The following is a 15731-nucleotide window of genomic DNA, read 5'->3' as shown; positions in this document are numbered from 1 at the left end:
ACACAAACACATCATGTATGAATGTATGAACACTGTGATCAGATGGGGTGATTTTCTTGTCGGTTTGAGGTAAACCCGATACAAACCGGACTGTTAATGATTATGGTCTAGTCCTGTTCCTTCCCTAATACGATAATTAGGAAAATTGACGGACCCGTAATAGTGTACCTCCTTTTTTGAAGAGTTTTCCATTCCTACCATAAGTCTACTTTAACTATTTTTTCAGGGAGGCGTAGGTTCAAGCTCCACTAAGACCAAACTTTGTTCATTATATTTTGTTTTTTCAAGTAAGATAAACTGTTGTTTTTTTCAATACTTATTATCATTGATTTGTCGTACAAAAGCGGAAATTTGATTAGACATTTGATTAGCCATTTCTTGCTGTTTAAAATGAATTTAATCTGAAGGGTGAATGTTTAGAAATCTTTGAAAATACTTTGTTACATTTTGTAAAAGTTCTTGATTTTGCATTTATTCTTTAGTTTACAAAGTTTGGAAGAAATGTAGGTAGGTTTTACTTCTGCCCTATGGTTCTTTTTGAATGCAAAGAGCAAGGCTATAATTCTTAAGAGTTGGAGCTTAATTTCTGTCCGATTAAATTCTCTTACTCAGGCGAGGCTCCCACGAAAAATTGTTATCGACAATTTTATTTTGTGTTTTACAATTGTTACGCAATACTTTGAGGTTTCATTTAGAAAAATATGAGTTAAAATGACTTCTCTGCGATCGTTTTGCGCACTGGCTATCACTTTAAAATTTGTCTCTGTTTCAGCTGGAGGAAAAAACATAATTTATACAAGATTAACAAATTAAAAAAAAACAATCAAACAACGACGACACGGTAAAATCGTTTAAAGATGCAACACAGTGCGAAACAATGTTAACTTCAAGACTGTATCAATTAATGCATTTGTTAAACATTACCTTTACGGGTCCACTATCTTAATTTAACCTGAAAAACAGTTGAAAACGTGTGTTTAAACAAAAATCGCTTACATCTACGCCCCCACCCTTTAAACAAAATGGTGACAAAGCACTTTTTTTATTATCATAATATATCTTTCAGCATTCTCCAGAATGTTTCTGAAATGAATTTAGTATAGAAATAGCCAAAATATATATATATATATATATATATATATATATATATATATATATATATATATATATATATATATATATATATATATAGCATGTACGCTATTTAGGTACACAACTCGTAGAAAGTGGTCATTGTTTCTTCTCACGTTACTGTGGCAATTCCACGCAACGATTACGTCCCGTAGTACCTGTAGCCACAAGTGTTGCCATGCAATACAAAGTCCCCTACTGGAAGGCACCTAATTTTCTCTACTGCAGTATAACATAATGAACTGATATTTGTCAATAATGTATAAACAATATTGTACTATATATACAATATGTTGTAACAAAACACTTGGATTAAAATTTGTATATATAAAAACCTATAGCTGTTTTCATATAGCATTTTTTTGGCGATTATCAAAAAGGTATCATATAGTTATTGATAGTAAGAAAAAAATCTATACGAGTCCACACAAAACTCTTTATCAGGTAGAGATACGTCAAAATACACCTAAAAATTGTATGCAACATGCATGTTGTACCACAGAAAATTGGTCTCAATTTTTCCCTACGGCCTGTTATAAATAAGTTAAAATATAAGCTAATTATAGCAACAACAAAGGGACATAACCCTAACAAGAGGACAATTATGGTCCTGAATCGCTCACCTGTCCCCACATGACCCAATTTTGAACTGAGTATGATGTCGTTTTTTCTATTATTTGACATAGTGACCTAGTTTTTGAGCTCATGTGACCCAGTTTTGAACTTGACCTAGATATCATCAAGATAAAAATTTTGACCAATTTTCATGAAGATCCATTTGAAAAATATGGCCTCTAGAGAGGTCACAAGGTTTTTCTATTGTTTGACCTAATGACCTAGTTTTTGAAGGCACGTGACCTAGTTTTGAAGTTGATCTAGATATCATCAAGTTGAACATTCTCACCAATTTTCATGACGATCTCATGAAAAATATGGCCTCTAGAGAGGTCACAAGGTTTTTCTACTTTTATACCTACTGACCTAGTTTTTGACCGGGCGTGATCCAGTTTCAAACTTGACCTAGATATCATCAAGGTGAAAATTTAGACCAATTTTCATGAAGATCTATTGAAAAAAATGGCCTCTAGAGAGGTCAAAAGGTTTTTCTATTTTTAGACCTACTGACCTAGTTTTTGACCGCAGTTGACCCAGTTTCAAACTTGACCTAGATATCATCAAGATAAACATTCAGACCAACGTTCATACAGATCCCATGAAAAATATGGCCTCTAGAGAGGTCACAACGTTTTTCAATTATTTGACCTACTGACCAAGTTTTTAAGGCACGTGACCCATTTTTCTCCTTGATCTAGATATCACCAAGATTAACATTCTGACCAATTTTCATGAAGATCCATTCAAAAGTATGGCCTCTAGAGAGGTCACAAGGTTTTTCTATTTTTAGACCTACTGACCTAGTTTTGGACCGCACGTGACCCTGTTTCGAACTTAACCTAGATATCATCAAGGTGAACATTCTGACCAACTTTCATAAAGATCCCATGAAAAAATGTGACCTCTAGAGTGGTCACAAGCAAAAGTTTACGGACGGACGGACGCACAGACGGATGACGGACGCTGCGCGATCACAAAAGCTCACCTTGTCATTTTGTGACAGGTGAGCTAAAAACAAGAGTGCCTCATGGTAGTCATCATTTGTGCCAAGTTACATCAAAATCCCCCCATGCATAAAGAAGAAATGCTCCGGACAAAGTCATTCTTGAATTTGGCATTTGACCTCTAAGTGTGACCTTGACCTTAGACCTAGGGACCTGGTTCTTGCGCACAACAATCTATCTCATGGTAGTGAACATTTCTGCCAAGTTACATCAAAATCCCTCCATGCATGAAGAAGAAGTGTTCCAGACTAAGTCATTCTTGTATCTGACCTTTAGCCTCTATGTGTGACCTTGACCTTCAACCTAGTGACCAGGTTCTTGCGCATGACACTCCGTCTCATAGTGGTGAACATTTGTGCCAAGTAATTTTCAAATCCTATTTTGCATGACAAAGTTATACACCGGACAGGAAAAATGTCCCATTGACCTTTGATCTCCAAGTGTGACCTTGACCTTTAAGCTAGGGTTCTGGGTGTTGCGCATGACACGTCGTCTCATCATGGGGACTATTTATGCCAAGTAATATTAAAATCCCTTGATGGATGACAGAGTTCTTGACCGGACAGCAAAAAAAACCTATTGGCCTTTGACCTCCAATTAAGACCTTGACCTTTGAGCTAGGTGTCCGGGTTTTGCGCATGACACCTCATCTCATCATGGGGAACATTTGTGCCAAGTAATATTAAAATATCTTCATGGATGGCAGAGTTATGGACTGGACACAAAACTGACCCTGTTCATGCCATGTTAACATTTGACTGCCAAGTGTGACCTTGACCTTTGAGCAAGGGGTCTGAAAGTTGTACATGACACATCGTCTTATTATGAGGTACATTTGTGCCAAGTAATATTAAAATCTCTTCAGTGATGGCAGAGTTATGGATCGGACAGGAAAAAGGTCCTGTTGACTTTTGACCTTCAATTGTGACCTTGACCTTTAAGCTAGGGGTCCGGGTTTTGCGCTTGACACGTCGTCTCATCACGGGGAACATTTATGCGAAGTAATATTAAAATCCCTTTTATTTCATTTCTATAGTCCCCGAAACTGGTTTTCAACCAGTAGGGGACTAATAATCTGATCTGAAAGTGTGTGTGTGTGTTCGGGTTTAACGTCTTTTTCAACAATTTTTCAGTCATATAAACGACGGGTGATCTGAAAGAATAGATTGAATAGATTCTTATAACTTTAGCCCTAAATATAAGACCTGACATAACTCATATCACTATAAGTTCATTTTAATTGATATTTCATATTTCTTATTTTCCATGTTATGTCAGGTCGTCGAATAATGCGCAGTTTAACTCATATCGACAATTGTTTCTCGGAACCAGCGTTTGTTTAATTAGCTATTGACAGATCGGGGTCATAATCTATAGCGAAACGGTCAACAGTGTTGAGTTACGAAAAAGTTCCATTCATACAGACATTTCCTTCGTAGGGGCGAATTAATTTACCATATTATGTAATATTTTCTAATATTATCTTTCAAGTATTTACCGTTAGAAAAATAAAACATTATTATAACATGTTAAAGCAAATAGATTTATTGAAACAGGTAAGTTTAACAATCTTTATACAACTCTATGGCAAAACTGATAAACGTGGGGAACTATGTGAATTGCGCATGAAATTATATTTTGTGTTGTCAGTCTCAGCACCTTTGAACTTTTGTTGAACTTTGTGGAATCGCGATTCATGGTTATAATAGTCTGGCGAATAAATCGCCAGTATATGGTGACTTTTCAGCTTTGAAGGTGGAGGAAGACCTCCGCGCATTATTTCATTATGGACGGGCACCTCAGTGGAACCACCGACCTTCCGTCAGCCAGCTGGATGGTTTACACACATGAAAATTTCAACACCCTGAGGAGGCTTGAACCCACATCGGTGAGAGGCAAGTGATCTGAAGTCATCGACCTCAGCCACCCGGTCACGGAGGCCCCAGATACAAAAATGGGTAAGGGGTTGAAAAAGAGTGGGCGTTTAGGGGAAGGGAGGGGAAAAAGCATGGATGAAAATTCAGTAGAGAAAGTAACGCTCCAAAAACGCATTTTCCCTACAAGGTAAACCACAGCACCACAAACGTGCATGAGACACACACGCACGCACACACGCACATACATATACACACACACAGGCACCAGTAAAATTTCAACAAAGTAGGGCACCGCCTGGGGAAGGCCGGTTGACAAAAAAATGGTGGGCACTTAACTTCACTTGTAGTAAACTGAAAGGGTCGAAATTACAAAGGGAAATGGGGTGGGGGAGGGGAATAAAGAAAGCAACACCACCAATAAACAAAACAATATATATAACATAAACAGACAAAAAAATAGCGGCACCGCCTTAGAACGGACAGTAACCTATATAAAGAATTCTGGGGAGATAAACGCGTTAAGGGCATGCGAATCTTGCACTTTCCCTATTTTGAACAAAACTGGTCGCAAAGGCAGAATGACTTGCCGCCAGCAGGCTGAAGGTTAAAAAGCTAGACCCAAATAATGTAGCTGAGGCCACAATGATGCAGGACAATACACAGTAGCAAAACTAAACCTCGACCCAGAGCTCCATCACCCAACTTTCACAGGCTTGGATGACCGCGTTAGCAGCAGTAAAATACGTACCTATTTGAAAAAGATGAGACATGTAACATGTTTCAAATCTACGGGAAATAAAAAACCTAGTGAGTAGAGCGTCACCAAATACAGAGATCAATTACATTTAACTCTTACTTGTTATGTATTAATTTTAAGTTATAAGACAAAATATATTCAGAAATTTCTGAATTTTGAATAGCATAACCCTTGTCGGGTTGGTCTCTTTTTGAATAGTTCAATATCGGGGTCCGAGTTGGAATCCCGGGCGGGCGTATGTTCTCCGTGACGATTTGATAAAAGACATTGTGTCTGACATCATTCGTCCTCCACCTCTGATTCATGTGGGGAAGTTGGCAGTTACTTACGGAGAACATGTTTGTACTTGTGCAGAATCCAGGAACACCGGTTACTGAAATACTGTTGAAAAACGGCGGTAAACCCAAAGCAAACAAACAAACAGTATTGATATCAGACCTGATTCACTGAAGCTAACATCGCTTACTATCAGGATCTTATCCAGCTACTTACTCTTGTAACTGTCAATTCACCAGTTCAAAGAAAACGAAAAAGACCTATTTTCAATGCTGCTATACAATCTTTGGTTTTAAACAAGTTTAAGCAAACTTATAACTTGAAATATGACTGAATGAGCCATAGGATAACTTAATTGCCTAGAAGCCATATAGAAGAAACGTTTAACTGGGTCAACATCTGCATTAATTTTACACTGAACACTAACTGCATTGATAATTTTGAGCACTGTCAATTGCTACGGTGTACAAGGACAAACAAACAATATATTGAACCACATGGTTGATATGAGGCACTTCCCAACTGCATGATTACCAGTAGGGCATGATGGCATGTCTTCCAGTTACCAAAATTAGCTCACTTCTAACAGTAAAATCAACACCTTCATTCTTCGGATCCATCTGTATAAAGTTGCTAAGGTTTTTTTTTTTTGTATTATACCAAATTTTGTTTGGTAAACAGCGCACAAAACCTCACTCTTGTTTAATATGATAGGGTTTCCTTCCTGGTGTAAAAAAAAATATAACCTTCCTTTCATCGCAACGGACTGATGATCAGGCGTATTACTTTTGACCGTGGAGCGGCTATCATCGTGTGTTGATGTTGAGCACGTTGCTGAAACTAGAACCGAGTCCGATTGTATTATATTCCACTATCGCACCTTGCATATAACTCCGATGTTTTTTAATAGTTCTTGGTTTGACTTGCAAAGGCTGCAGAAGAATCAGTCAGTAAACTACATATCTATGCACACTCCACTCAAGGACTTAAAAAATGCCTCATCCATATATGGCAATTATTTCATTCTTTTTTCAACTTGTATTTTGACATTGCAGGTAAAACTATTCATAATTCAAAGTGTTCCCACTGATACTGATACGAACATCTGCAGCCAATTGTATAAACAATGGTTAAAATATACAACGGTAAAACAATAACCGCGGTATATATCGTGCTTCTTTTTGTCACATACTGAATCAATGTATATTTAATGTACTGTAGAGCTAGTGCGCAATGGTCTTTGTGGTCGCAGTTCGCCTGGACATTGATACTTTGTTGATGTTTTCTACTAACAAATGCGGCCTCATTGCGGATAAACGGACGAAAATATTTTAAAATGGGTCTCGTTAATACAACCGAATAGTGAATTACAGACGGGAGCCCTATAACGGTATAAAATTCACTCATGATTCGTCTGTTGCCGTAGTGTCAGAGCTTGGTTCCGTTGCGTCCGTCGTTCCAAAGTCGGTCCAACAAGTCTGTGTATGTTATCAGCTAACACCTGAATATCTTTTGCGTAATTTTTCATCCGCCAAGTCTGTCAAATTTTGTCTGTAAATATGTCCAATTGTACGGCGGCCATGTTTGAGTGGTTACTTTGTGGTTACCAAGCTCCCGTAGGTGGGTTAAAATTAATCGTGGTTATATTGTGGTTACCACGACTGACATTATTTATACAATCGCTTACCACGATGTTACCATGTTGGTTACTGGCATTTAGTGGTTACCGTGCGGTTAAAGTTTTTATACAATTGGCTGCAGATGGTTCATAAGGTGAAACAGTTCAAAGGGATTGTAAAATCCTAGCTGCACCGACTGTTGGTGAAAGATATGTGCCCAGCTGCTGAAACTTGATTTAGATATGCCTGTTGCACGGATGGTAGCAGTCAACAAAGGCCCTCATGCAACAATAATCACAAAGTGACAAGGTTTGTGACCTACTAAAGTTCTTTTCCATATGACGAGATTCCAATTGAAACCTATGTGTTAAATTCGGGTTATCCGATGATAACGTGTCAATGTGTTTAACACGAGACCTGACTTCACTGTACATAGATCTCAGTATTTAACCATCAATTCCGAGTTTGATAACTTTGTACTATAAAGCACTTCTTGATATCGAGTCAATTAATGCCTTTTGGTAATCGACGAAGGCGCAGTACAGCCGCTTTCCGTGCGTCAGTGGTACCATGTCCCGATCGAAATCCAAATTGTGCATCCGTTATTTTATCGTTTTGTGTAGCCCATGTCTTCAGACGTTCGTTTATAACTGTTGTAAATAGTTATGCAAAGCAGCTCATAAGCGTAACACCTCTGCTAGGGTTGTCCGATGGCTGTTTTTTTCAAGACAGGAACAATGACTCCATGTGACAATGACCTTGGAAATTCTCTAGAATGAATCAAGAATGCTGCTAAATAACCTTGTTTATATACTGATCCAATCAGTATATCTGAGGCTTGTATGAAGTATTCGTTAATGATATTATCTAAACCTGGTGACTTGCTACGCTTTAAGTTTTTACAAGCTTTATTAACTTCTTCGTATGTAATAGGGACATCTAATTCTTTAAATGGACACGGATTATTCCCTGGGCTGATACGGTCAAAATTTTTCAAGAAATCACTACAATCGTCATTGCCTTCTATGTTTTGCTTCGATAGAGATTTGAAATGTTCAAATAGATCCTCAGATGAGATGGAGTCGTTGGGGCATTTCGGTCTTGTTTTAAACCATCGCCAAAACTCCCTGGGCCTTATCCTTCTCATATCAAAAATGTCATTATAATTATTGTTAACGACAGATGGATAAGCGATAAATTATTGAAATCTTTGGTGTGTCAACCACTGACAGGTAATTTTGAAATTATTCTGTATGATATTTACAGTTTCTTGTAAAATGTGTACATGTATATTTTAGTGATTCAAATCTAGAGTTAGCAGCTTCTTTTGCATGAATCTTCAACACCACTGTGTTTGCACAATAAAAATCCACTGTTGAATATATATGGTATGTTAGAACATTTAAGTGTTTAAATATATGTGTACATGTGTGTGGAGAGGGGAGGGTGGAAGCAACCATACTGTGGGAATCACCGTGACATGTGGTTTTGTTATGGGAATGTCAGGTTATATGCGCACTTGCACAAGCAATAAGTACCGAAGGGAAGGCGACCGCCTCGGTAGCCTAGTGGTAGAGCACCCGCTTCGAGTGCGGGAGGTCATGGGTTCGATCCCTGGCCGCGTCATACCAAAGACGTAAAATGGTACTAGTAGCTTCATCGCTTGGCGCTCAGCATGAAAAGGAAAGTGCTGGGACTGGTCAGCCCGGTGTCAATATAATGACACTGGGTGGGATATCAAGTCACGTGTCTACGGCGAGACATTCCAGGGAGGCAGCACCATACAGTTGGACATTGTGCTCACTGCTACAAGTAGACACCGTCGTTTATATGACTGAAGAATTGTTGAAATAGATGTTTAACCAGAACACACATACGCACCGAACGGAAAGCAACTATACCCTACACAGAACCCATTTGAGGTAGTTAATATCACCAAATATCTAAGAGTCACATTATCGGAACATACGTTGTGCCAAAGCCTCCAAGACTCGTATTTTTCGGAGGAACCTGTACTGCTGAAATAAGAAGTAAGAAAGATGAAACTTAAGGCCCTTGCACTCCCCACTCTACTGTACGTCACAGCACCCTGGGACTACTGCATGACCATAGAGTGGTGCGCCTGGAACAAGTCCCACGTCTCGTGACCCAGTTTGCACGCAACGGTTACTAGGACGGGACACCAGTCTGTGTTTAAAAGATGGTATATGCTCTAAAATGGCAGTCGCATACAAAAAGAGATGTGCGCAGAGACTACCAATGCTCTTCAAACTCTAGTCTGGCTACCGACAAGATAATCCCATTTCTTTAGAAAAAAATAATTCTGTTATATATTCTGGGCTCTGATTATTTCCTGTGTTTTGAGAAGACAAGGGACATAATTATACAAAATTTGAATAGCCTCGGGAGTTATCTCCTGTGAACAAACACAGACTATTCAAACTCCGGCATGGCTCGGTATATGTAGAACCAGAACCCATACTGCAGCCTAATGACAGGAGAACACGGAGTGGACATCGCTTATTCCAGCATCATGTAACGACTGCAAATACTCCTTCCCGCCCCACAGATAAGAGGTCACATCTTCTTCCTGAGCTATAAGAAACCTAATCCAAATTGTAATCGAAACTGGAAAACCTGGAATAAAAAAAAAATGGTCACTTGGTCAGTTAACTGGTAAACCTTATAAATACTCGTGAAGCCATTTGTTTTCGACCTGATTTAAATAATATCTAGTCAGACCTTTTCTCTCTTTGAATTATATGACAAATGTTTCATACTGCATCAAAAACAAGATCACAAGGTAAAATCATGTAGAAAAACTAGTCAGCGCTTAACTTACTAAAACTGATTTTATTTGTAACTAGAATGTGTCTGTAGGACACAGGGTGTGCCCCCCACGGGTACATTTGTCACAGATAAGGGGCAATAATTCAAATGTTTGCAGTCATAATGGGATATAGCCTGAACAAACATTTTATGAAAAGGATTCATTATTCTAGGCCATATCCTTTTTGAGCTATGAGCATCACAAACAAAAAATCCACTATTTTGGCTATTTCAAGGGCCATAACTCTGTAATAAGAACTAAGATTCTCAAAAAAGAATGCCAAGTGTGCAAGGTAACATAACGATAAAGACTCCAGCAAGGTTTCCTGAATTTACATCTAATACTTTTTGAGCTTGGCACATAATTAGGTGAAAAAAGTGCATTTTTTTACTATTTCAGGGGTCATAACTTTAAAAATAGAGGGTGCAGCCAGCCAAAAAATTAGAGGTGTGCAAGTTTAAATCATGATAAAGACTTATGCAAGTTTTCAACCATTTATATTAAATACTTTTTGAGCTAGGTGCGTCACAAGGTGAAAATGTACATTTTTGACTATTTCAGAGGCCATAACTCTAAAAATAGGGGGCGGACCCAATGAAAAATAGAGGGTGCTCAAGTTCATATCATGATTAAAACTCATGCAAGGTTTCATGAATCTATATCAAATACTTTTTGAGCTAGGCGTGTCACAAGGTGAAAATGTGCATTTTTGACTATTTCAGGGGCCATAACTCTGAAAATAGGGGGCGGAGCCAGATGAAAAATAGGAGGTGCGCAAGTTCATAACATGATTAAGATTCGTGCAAGGTTTCGTGAATCTATATCAAATACTTTTTGAGCTAGGCATGTCACAAGGTGAAAATGTCCGTTTTTAATTATTTCAGGGGCCATAACTCTGAAAATGGGGGGCGGAGCCAATGAAAAGTTGGAGGTAAAGAAGTTCATATCATGATAAAGACGCATGCAAGGTTTCATTAATCTATATCAAATACTTTTTGAGCTAGGCATGTCACAAGGTGAAAATGTGCATTTTTGACTATTTCAGGAGCCATAACTCTGAAAATAGGGGGCGGAGCCAGATGAAAAATAGGAGATGCGCAAGTTCATATCATGATTAAGACTCATGCAAGGTTTCATGAATCTATATCAAATACTTTTTGAGCTAGGCGTGTCACAAGGTGAAAATGTGCATTTTTGACTATTTCAGGGACCATAACTCTGAAAATAGGGGGCGGAGCCAGATGAAAAATAGGAGGTGCGCAAGTTCATATCATGATTAAGACTCATGCAAGTTTTCATCAATTTATATCAAATACTTTTCGAACTTCGGACGGACGCACGGACAGACGGACGGACGCACAGATGCACGGACAAGACCAAATCTATATGCCCCCACCACTCGTGGGGTGGCGGGGCACAAAAACACATGACTGCAAGTGAACGGGACTAGTTTCCATATAGTTTTATTCAACTCAAGTGATCGATCTAGGACCATTATTGCCCCCTTGTTAAGTACATTCACCCCTATTTCATTTTAAGAATATCCGCTATTTTGATTAAATTTAGGGTCTATTCAAGGGAGGATCACCGCTGTATAACTATGAAGTCTACTTGAATGCAGTTTCTTCCCTTCTATGAAACTGCAATAATCTCGGGCTTGACCTGGCCACGACTAGCCTGACGGACCTAATTTTAGAGTAGGCCAGGCCTGGAGAGACCACAGTTTTCAATGTATCAAAAGTGAGAAACTGACACAAGGGGTTACAGCAGTATAACATTTGGAGCTGGTTTACTTTCTTCTTCAGTAATCCAAAGATATCTGTCATTTGGGGTGTAATTCTGGTGTAATTAGAAAGTCAGCTTATCACCAATTGATTTAAAGTTGAATGGTTAGTGTTTTTAACTCAATCCAAAATATGTATATATTAATACCAAACAAGACTGAGCCCAGTGGCAGGACATAGGTAAAATAATTGTCACTTATCTGTATACATGTAATTGACAGATGCATTCGTATTCTATCATCAGACGCATACATTAACACTACGTGTTAATTGACTTATAAATATGCAGCACATCATAACCAACTATCACAATATTCTCACTAAAGCAGGCCATATTGTATAATAAAGATTACCAGTCAGTCGTGAAATTAAGGGGTTTTTTTACTAAAGCGGATACCGGTAAGTGATTTCACAAAACCGAAGACCTAGCAGATTACAACAGTGTATTTCATTCTAACTGCCAGCTAAACAAAGAAGAAAATCAAGCCCTGTAAACAACGTTTGATGCGCGGACCGGTAAGAGATCGTTACGATGTCAAATATGACGTCAAATGGCCGCATGACGTCCGGTTCATGACTACTCGGATAAATGAAGCCCGGCATATTTTTTATCAAAATATTTCAATGAACATGTGAGAATTAAAACAATCAAGGCCATCGTGCCTCGTGGTTCAATTCCTGCGCATCTGAACTCTGAACCAGTGGCTACCGGAATCATTGAAATTAGATTAATGTTGATATAAACTAACGATTCTCTTGTTGCGTTGGTGGCCAGGAATTTAACATTACCTTTTTGATCTGTAGTGGCTTTTAAATGCAAACAAATATGTTGCAGCTGTCTTGTAGTGTATAAGGTACAAGTATTTTACAGTTAATATATATTTCAGTACATAGCTTTTGGGGGAATAAAATACAGATATTTGTTAATAATGATTTGTTATCGTCAAGCCAGGCCAGGCCAGAGATTAGAACATGCAAATCTGGTCAGTTTATATAAATACCTGCTTCAGTGTTTACAAATTCTCTCACCTGAGTTCCATGTATACGTAAGAATTATCGTCACAAGATTTCGTATAACAATTAATAATCATTTTTTACGGAATAAGTAGTACGTGAAATGAATTTCCTATTTCTTTTAAACTGTGTCATTGACAACAGTTTAATATGTATATTTGCAAGAGCACCAGTCATACGATCTTGGTTTAGTGATCGATTAAAACGTAGTTTAGTTTTTCACTCGTAGTTTAGTTTTTCAGTCCTTTTCAAAATATTGAACCATATATTTTCTGCAATGATTCTGCACGATACATTCATTGAATATCACGATGTTACAGCAAACATAAAGGGACATAACCTTGTAGATGTAAGGAAGAGATTGAAAGGAATAGTACGAGTTGCTTTCCTTTATATTAAAATGAACTAAAACTAATCCGTTTCGCTTTAGAAAATGCATTTAGATGCGATTAAATTCCGCCACAGAATTTAAATTTCATGTTATTCTTGCTCACGCTACAATTGTATAAACAGACTAAATTATATATTATTCACTCAGTAATATGAATAGATAAAATTTAGTTTCTTTGCATTTCAAACAGTACACCACCGAATCTAGACTCTCAATTCACGTGGGACCGATTTGAAACTACTGCCTTATTCGATACATCAACATTTTTATGTAGCACGCCATTTCTTTATGACATGCTGTTTCGATTAATACGCAGCTAGGCTGAGTTCACATCACCCCGGGGGACAGTCACGTGATATGATTATTTTAAGTTCGATTCCCGCTGGGAATTGTTCGCCAGATATTGATCGAGCACAGCAGGTCTAATCTCCCAATAGAGTTACTTTATTACAAACAGAGCATTTTGCGAACATTTTGATGTGTGCGCATAGCGACTAGCTAAAATTTCAATGAAGATGTGGACATAATTAACCCGCTGGGATTTGAGAAAATACTTCTTCACAATGATTTTAGAGGCATACGGTTGCAAATTGCTTTCTCTTGATTGCGAGTGGGTAGGATGAAAAGCGTCGATCCCAGTGGGTAATCCCCAGGGGGCGCTAGATTTTCCTGAATATTTAATATTCATGTTCCGACACTCGAGGGACCCCGTGCTGTGTTTGTATCACAAAGTAGGATACAATAACGTGGAATAACGAACGCCCATCAGACGAAGTATGAAGTAGCAGACGACTTCATAGACGCAGAGCGGGCTGGTCGATTCCCGCGCTAGCTTCAAAAGTTATCGTCTGCTGCTGCGAGTGTCGCCAGCACACCTGGAGATTATTATTGCATTAAATGACATTTATCGTGACATTTTATTTCATTCTGGATATTAACAGTTTTAAAAGCTTTAAAGAAATATGTCGCGAAGGAAACAGGCTCGTCCGAGACTTATTAAACGTAAGTAGTTCTTAACATGTTTTGTATTTTTTCTGAAATATTAGTATGGTATAATAGAATCGATATAATTTGACACTTACCGGAAGTAAATATTACAACTATTTTACATTTATATGAAATATAAGTATATATAATATTAATCGGAAACTAAATCAGTACACTAGTATACATATGACTAAATCAGTGTATTATAATACGGTTAATATTCAAACTTCATCAGTAATTCATACCTTAAATAAAACATGGCTGATTTCACAAGATAATGTACAGTAGATTTATAATATTAACTACGCAAGATTTAACTCAAGGAGGGGACTTATACATATTACACCGGTTCAGATTTTATTAAACTTTTTTAAGTGTGTGTTTATCACAAATGTGAGTCGCAGTCCACTTTGTGGTGCCACTGTTTGTTTTAGGATTGGTAACATTTCATTTGTTCTTCTTCACAACGTTTCAAAACACATTTTTTACATCTAATGAATATGCCAATACAATGTATTAAACTATAAAAAGAACTCAACCAGATGGGTCTTTTCAACATGCTATTGTATGCATTTTACTGTAGTATCAAAGGCACGTGTAAAATGTAGCTCCATTTGATAGGCGCAAACAGCCTCGTTTTATTATTTTGCGGATATAAATTGATCAGCTAGTCTGACTCTGACTACACGAATACTATAAACTTGGAAACATGGAATGTACCTGTCAACAGGGAAAATGAAAAGAAAGTATTTACTTTTTTATCTTTGATCACTTGAACTTCTTCGGACTTTGTGCTCTGTACGCTAAAATGTATTTTAACAACAACAAAAATAAAAAAAAAATGTTTGTTTGCAAGAGGTAACCCTTACGTCTTGACATTGGGTATAGAATATTTGGATGTTGATAGATAAAAAGATCACTTTGCTACAGCTTACCAGTTGTGCTCAGTTTGGGGGTCAAGTTAACTTCCGATCTAGCCCGAAATCAGACCTCGATATACATCATTACCACTACATGTCTGTTTTATGTGAATGAACAAACGAACAAAAAAAAGAAAATACGAAATAACATCCGTACCATACTATATATCAATTCAACGTAAAGTAAGTACATCGTTAAACGCTTTTTGAGTTAAAACATTCTTGAAACCATTGTTATTTCTGTACATTTAATTTCTTTCAAATTAAAACTTTTGCAATTGAATACATTTAGTATAGATTATTTAAACACTTTAAGTTTGCTTTCTTTAAAAAATAGTGACACTTTTATTTGCCGGCTTCATGCTAAGTTTGGCAATTAAGAGCCAAAACTAATTGAAGATCTTGAATAGTTTATAAAAAGCCGACTAACTTTATTCACAGCAAATTATATATACGAGAGATGGTAAAACATTCCATTGAAAGCCCCCGAGAATAGCACAGCGATCATATAGAGCGCAGGCATACA

At 37.6% G+C, this 15731-nt stretch overlaps 1 protein-coding gene across 1 annotated transcript in view; it reads left to right on the top strand.

The window, feature by feature from the left end:
• The first annotated feature begins 13778 nt into the window (after positions 1-13778).
• LOC123549243 (zinc finger protein 423-like) overlaps positions 13779-15731 on the top strand; it is a 47120-nt gene continuing 45167 nt past the window's right edge. The window contains exon 1 of the mRNA XM_045337167.2: positions 13779-14300. Coding sequence (XP_045193102.2) covers positions 14261-14300 — 40 coding nt within the window. The 5' untranslated portion in view covers positions 13779-14260. The remainder of the gene's footprint in view (positions 14301-15731) is intronic.

Source organism: Mercenaria mercenaria, chromosome 6, assembly GCF_021730395.1.
Source record: "Mercenaria mercenaria strain notata chromosome 6, MADL_Memer_1, whole genome shotgun sequence".
Taxonomy (NCBI): domain Eukaryota; kingdom Metazoa; phylum Mollusca; class Bivalvia; order Venerida; family Veneridae; genus Mercenaria; species Mercenaria mercenaria.
Note: the sequence above shows the minus strand (reverse complement) of the source record. Positions and strands in the feature narration are given on the sequence as shown.